At 34.5% G+C, this 6,757-nt stretch overlaps 1 protein-coding gene across 1 annotated transcript; it reads left to right on the top strand.

The window, feature by feature from the left end:
- Positions 1 to 599: 599 nt before the first annotated feature.
- Positions 600 to 5,252, top strand: LOC130466017 (uncharacterized). Its single transcript, XM_056834762.1, has 3 exons — positions 600 to 1,900; positions 2,011 to 2,109; positions 4,905 to 5,252. The coding sequence occupies exons 1-3, from the start codon at positions 1,823 to 1,825 to the stop codon at positions 5,055 to 5,057; spliced, it is 330 nt and encodes a 109-aa protein (XP_056690740.1). The 5' UTR covers positions 600 to 1,822; the 3' UTR covers positions 5,058 to 5,252.
- Positions 5,253 to 6,757: the final 1,505 nt, after the last annotated feature.

Here is a 6,757-nt window from a genome sequence, read left to right as displayed (position 1 = left end):
TGCATTTCTTATGTATTTAATATGACAAGGGTACGCATGACTGTTGTTTGGCGATTGAGGAACACAAAGTAATCCAGATTGTTGCAACGGGACAAGTGTACATACCAGGGGAATCATTAGTGGTTAAGAATCATTTTTTTGATGTGTCCCCTAATAATCGCCGAGTCTCTATAAAGGAAGATATCGTGTCTACTGCACTACAGCCGTGTCCTACTGAACAATTCAGTTTCGTTTGTCAAGCAAAGGATAGTTTTGTTCCATGGCCGACTCACTTAATTTTTCCAAAGAAGAAGGTATCCTCACTTATTCTCCTAATAAAGTGTTTATAAGTTTCTATGTGCATTCCACTTATAGTTTTTATATCTTTTTTAAAGCAACCAAAAGAAAAAGAGACCATCCCTTTCTCGCAATTGCCATCATCATCACAAGCAGAATCCACAGAAAAGTATAAGGTCACTGATGATAATCGTGCCAAAGTGAACTCCGGTGTGTTAGTTCCAAAGAAAAAGGTATTCTCACTTGTTCTCCTAATAATTTATATTATTTTCTATGTGCATTCCACTAATAATTTATATTATTTGTTTTTTAAGCAACTAAAAGAAAAAGAAAGCAACCCCTTCTCGCAATCGCCATCATCATCACAAGCTACATTCACAAAAAAGTATAAGATCACTGATGAGGATCGTGCCAAGGTGACCTCCGGTCTATTAGAAGTTTTCAAGAATGAAGCTATGGGAATGAGAAAGAAGAATGAGACCATCGCATTACCAATACCATTTTTTGTGCTTTGCAAGGAGATAGAAGCTACGTTTGATTATGAAGCTATTTTTGATTGGTGCTTCCAAAGAGATGTCAGAGCATCTCACATGTCGCTTTTCATGCGGTATGTATCATGCTACATACTCTGTATTTCTTTAACTAAATTTCACTTGTACCTATGTTATTAGTAAGTCACAAATTGATTAATGTGTGTTGCTACTGGTCTGCTTCTAATGCTTCTGATATGCGTCTGATTTTATCAGTAAGTCACGAATATTCTTCAAGGTTCTGATCTGCTTCTTCTGATATGCGTCTGATGCTACTGGTTTGCTTCTAATGCTTCTGATCTGCTGGTTCTGCTTTTGCTGTGTTGCTGCCATTTCGGTTGTTGTTGCTGTTGTTGTATCTGCTATTTTTGTTGCTGCCATTTGGTCCATCTCATGTACTTGGTTTATGCAGTATGAACTTATAATGACTAGTATATAGAAAATTATGCGTGCATATATCCGACTTGTCCTGAAATCCTGAAAGCATATAGGCACCACCGTGTAAAATATCCCTTGTCTTGAAACTAAGAACCAACACTTAATATATATATACTTTGATGTGTAAGGTACTTGAGCGAGGGGTGTAGAAAGGAGAGTGTATTGGGAATGTATGGCTTTTGCGATGTTAATATTCTTTCTCCGTTAACCCCGGCAGAAGAGAAAGATCGATCTGACTATTTGAGTAATGTTTTTGGGTGCAATGGAGGCAAAAATATAAATCAAATATTTTTTGCTCCGTACATTGAAATGTTAGTTATGTTCACTTCATGAACTTTCTTAATACTTTTTTGTTTGTTGTTGGTTTCACTAATACATTTTATATAGACGACATTGGATGTTAGTTGTCATTAGTCCGTGAAAAGGAACAGTGTTTTGGCTTGATCCAACAGGACAGGAAAATTAAATTCCAGAATTCGTTCAGGGGATCATTTTGGCGTATGTATCTTTCATTATTCCAATTATAAATAATACTTGCTCATACTTTTTGTATCTAACTTGTCAAATTCTGCAGGGGAATGTTAAAATTTTCCGTTGTTCATCGAAAGGATATCAAAATGAAAAAAAATCCAGCAATTATGTGGATTCAACCACAAGTATGCAATTCATACCTTAAACTTAGTTCTTCTTAATACAATATGATATATTTTCCTTAAAACAGTCAAATATTTTCTGAATTATTGATTTGAAATTCATTATGAAATAGTGTCCTCGTCAAGCTCAAGGAACCAATGATTCTGGATATTATGTATGTCGTTACATGCAAGAGACAATATCAAAGAGACAACAACTGGTTCCTCCAAAGGTAACCGTCATTTTTTTTCCAAATAAAGATATATCTCACTTTGGTTTAAGATTGATGTGTTTTTTCTTAGTTATATATGTTCCCTTTTGTTTCCATTCACTGCTAAGTTTTCAGTACTTCCCCGAAACTCTTTTGCACAATTTTTTTATCATGATGAGAAATTGGCATTGTAATTCAAAATTTTCATTCTGTGGCTCTGTGCTTCCTCAAAAACAGTCACTTCTTATTGGTGAAACTTTGCTACTGTCAATAGCCGAACTGCTATTTTCTTGCATGTCATGATTGATTCCTCGCATAGGAACATGGCAGTTTTTTAGTTTAGAAGAGATGAGTTTAAGACATTGTTCTCTTGGTTGTGATTGTTTAGGTATAATAATACACTTTTCAATTGAGTAAGCAGGCTCTTAGATAACAGACTTCCCTGCAACCAATATCCTAATCTGTTTGCCTAGATGGAACTAGATTGCTGATGTCTAGTGAACAATAAACTTCTCTACAGGTAGATGATTGTTTTTGAGGTGCTGGGTGTCAATTCCTTGGTTTTGGACGATCCTCTCGAATCCAGGTGGTTCTTCCAGTTTTTGCTCTCTTTCAAATCCTGGGGGTTCCAAAGGTTCATCAATCCTAACCTTGTCCCTGAAATCCTTTATCTTTTCCCAGCTTAGAATCTCCAACTTGTAATTACTCTCTATGCTTTCCAAAATAACAATGGCATTGCACTTCCTGTTGTTGAAGGCTATATCATTTCTCATGCACCAGACTGACCAACGTTAATGCAGTGAAATAGCTAAATCTATTGCTATCACCATCCTTCAAACTCCTAAACATTCTAAACCAGTTACAGATCCATATAGATATAGAAATATTTGTTTGTTGGTCTGTTCTCAAGCCCAGTCTTCCTGCAGCCCATACGTGCCTACTTATTGAACAATCACGAAATAGGTGTTCCAGGGTTTCGATCTCCTTCTCGCAGAATCTGCACATGGACTCCACTATAATTATTCTTTTAATGAACTCCTTCCCAATAGGCAAACTGTTATTGAGGATTTTCCATAGAAAGATCTTCCACTTGTTATTTTCCATAGAAAGTTGATGATAAGTTAAAACAAAATAACTTTAGTTCAAATAAATTTCAAACAATGGAACAAAAAAAATCAGACAAATATCACACACAAATTCATTTCAAACAAAATAAGTCACTTCCACACAAAATAATAAGTTCATTTCAATTTTCCAAAAAAATCAACCCATGGGACAAACTCCCAGAAGAAATAACCAGCTTCCCATTTCTGTACTCAGGCTCATGATTATTCATCAAGTGGAACGAAATCGCAGACATAACAATTTCATGAATATGATCACTGAGTGTTAAAGTATCTGAATGACAAATAGAACCCAAATCATCACAAACAAGATCATTAGCTGCTAAAACCTCAGCAATTTGGTTCCTGTTATCCTGAAACTGGATTGTTTTCATGTCATCTTCGAGTTGGAACTTCCAGTTAACGAGATTTGTCTCGTCTACTGGTGGCCTTGTGTCGATGTTGTAGGGAAAAAGTAAGGTAAGCCTTTCATCTCCTTGTTCATAATCAGTGTTTGCATCTAACATAGGAGATCCGAGTACCAAGACTTAACCACTTAACTTCTGTAACAATTTGTCGAATAAGTTGTATAGCCTATCTGATTGAAGCAGCAGTCTTTCTATGTCCCTGACGTATAGGATGATAGCTATCCACCCTTAGCTAACCAGTAGCACGAGATAACCTTTCCTAATAGCTTTTTTTTTTTTTGATGCAAAGCCAGGCAAAACCATTAAATTAAAAAGTTACCAAAGTACAACCATGTCAATCAGGGATGTATCTTCCTGAATTATAGTTACAAGAAAATCACAAGGATTACCAAACAAAACTACAGGGTTACGACAGAAGCTATTATAATAACTGTCCTCCACCCTACAAGTCTTGGCCAAGATATCAGTAGCTACATTGGTTCTTCGGGGACTGAACTGAATTTGAATGTTAGTGATCCGCGTAACAAGCTCCCTGCATTGCAATATTAGATTAAAATTAGCATCTGGTACTTGTGTGTCCTCTAGCAAGTGCTTCACAGCAAATTGAGAATCTGATTGGATGACAGTGCATGTTCTGCCCCCCTTTCTCAACCACAATCAGAAGACCTTCATTAATCGCCATAAGTTCACTTGTCAGCACACTTGGGCCTTTCCTATTAGCTTACGACACCAAACACTTTGACAGATATAATAATTCAGACAGGTCCCACTGGATATGGGTGAGAAATGAAAGGTGATTGCTTATGTGAATTGGCAGCCAGTTTCCATTTTTCCATTATTAAGTCATTCTAAAGACCTCCATGGCCTTGTTTACTGTGCAATCTCGTGTTGCAAAATCAGTACACTGCATGAGTTAATAGGATAGATTATTGCAAGCAGGACAGATTCAAGCTGAAATTTCTGCTGCCAAGTGATATGCTCAAACTTGATCCTGCATCAGATTAAGAGTTTAAGATACAAATGTGAAATAGTTAGGTTGAGTACACACTGATGCAGTGCTTTAAATTCCTCTGCATTATTTCTCCCTCTACTTTAGCAGAGTACTATTCTTTTTCTTGCTTCAGTAAAAAAATTTTATGTTTAATTTTTTGAAAAATAAATAAGGGAAAATAAATTTATCATTGCTAATACACCATAACAAATTTCAACTTCTATTTTACTGATGGCTTTACATCCATTCGGATTTATATCTTTTATTCTAATCGATTTTATGTCTTGTATGCAGTACTTTCCTCAAGTTCCTGCCACTTATTCTCAACCGATGATTGATGAGATATGTGATACTTTGGTTACATATTTTTTCAAGCAAAAACAAGTTATCAATGATCAGATTCATGAAGATGAAGAAAATGATATTTTGGACGTTGATCATGAATGATCTTTATAGCTAGTGCATATTGACACTTTTTAACAAATGTTTTGCGAATCTCATAGCAAGTTAATACATTTGAAGTATTCTTTTGGATTTAAGCCTGTGATTGGAGTTTGAAGAATGTTATATATTACATTAGTTTTATTTAATTTATTGTTTTGGAGAACAAGAAGGTACATTGGTCGGTTTGGAGTATTTTTATGCATATATATAATATAGAGTTAATGGAATTTTACCATTAAATTGAGCCAATTTGTATATTGAATGGAATCTAATAGGTACCATGTAATTTGAAAATATACTATCTGTCACTAATTTATTGGTTGTAGCAGCCATTTAAAATTTAATAATAATAAAAAAAGTATATCAAAGAAACCAGATTTATTAATTTAATAAATCTGGTTTCTTAGGTTGCACGTTTATGACAGAGGAGCATCAAAGAAACCGTATATCTGAAAATGCAGTCTCTTTAAAAAAATATCAAAGGAACCGCACATTGTAATCACTACAAAAAAACGCGTCACTTTTCGACGCTTTTCTGGTAATATTTCGACGCAAAAAACCGTCGATATTTCACATTTCGACGGTCTGACAGACCGTCTATATATTTACAGCCGATATTTTTCGGCACAAAAAAGCGTCGAAAAATACAACACATATGGACTACCTAGGTAGTCGAAATTTTTTGTCGGTTTAAAGCGTCACAATTTTCACATTTTTCGACGCTTTTATCCGTCCATATTCCGCTCTTTTAGACTGATTTCGTCCCTATTCTCCTAGGTTCGCACCAATACTCAGCAAGTTTCGACGAAGTACTCCGTTGTTTTATGCCTTTCTACTTTCCCTCCAAAATAATATAGACTCTTTTGAGCGTCACAATTTTCCGCTTATTTTTTTTAATTTTTTGGATTTGATCTAAACCATGATGCTATTTGTTTATATTGAATACACATGGATGCACAACCCGATTTAAATTTGAATATGTATAACACTATCATAGAATCTCAAATTAATTTATACGTAAAATAAATTAGCTTACAAAAAGTGAAGCTTGGAAAAAAGTTATAATAGTATCCATTCATTCATTTGCATTGTCCAATAAAACCAAATTAAAAACAATATTTCTAAAACAACTACAATCCTAGCGTCATTTTTCTACATTAATGAAGATAGTCCAAAGATAAAATAAAAAAATCTTAACTACGTACTAATTAAGCGAGAAAATCCTATCGACATGCTAGAGCTTAGGTTGTAGACAAATTGTTGATCTCTTATCTATATTTCACCATCATCACTTGGATCATCAATAATCTGCAAAGAAAGTTTAATATGTCAAATTATCGATCCATAAACTTTACTAACACATCGATCAAATCACCTTAGCATGTGAAATTTGATAAATAAGAGGCTTCACAACAAACTAAAGATTAGAAAGATGTAAAATGAGCACTAGCATAGTCAAAGAACAATGGACCTTCAAACAACAAAAATTCCTACAGCATTGAAATCAAACTAAAAGAAGAAGCTATATAAATCTAGAACATGTACTTATCATGGAAATAACTACTAATTAAGACAACAACAACACGTGTTATCCAAATCATGATTTTATGCCTTCGTTTAACCGATCTCAATCACATCTATAATTAGATTGATATAAGTGTACTATAAGAACAACCTGCTTGAAACTAAACTACAAAACAACT

This window comes from Spinacia oleracea, chromosome 1 (genome assembly GCF_020520425.1).
Source record: "Spinacia oleracea cultivar Varoflay chromosome 1, BTI_SOV_V1, whole genome shotgun sequence".
NCBI lineage: Eukaryota > Viridiplantae > Streptophyta > Magnoliopsida > Caryophyllales > Amaranthaceae > Spinacia > Spinacia oleracea.
Note: the sequence above shows the minus strand (reverse complement) of the source record. Positions and strands in the feature narration are given on the sequence as shown.

Coding starts and splice junctions, on each gene's coding strand:
- LOC130466017 (XM_056834762.1), top strand. CDS start 1,823: ATGTTAAAATTTTCCGTTGTTCATCGAAAGGATATCAAAATGAAAAAA. Junction 1,901..2,010: donor TTATGTGGATTCAACCACAA/GTATGCAATTCA, acceptor ATTATGAAATAG/TGTCCTCGTCAAGCTCAAGG. Junction 2,110..4,904: donor AACAACTGGTTCCTCCAAAG/GTAACCGTCATT, acceptor TCTTGTATGCAG/TACTTTCCTCAAGTTCCTGC.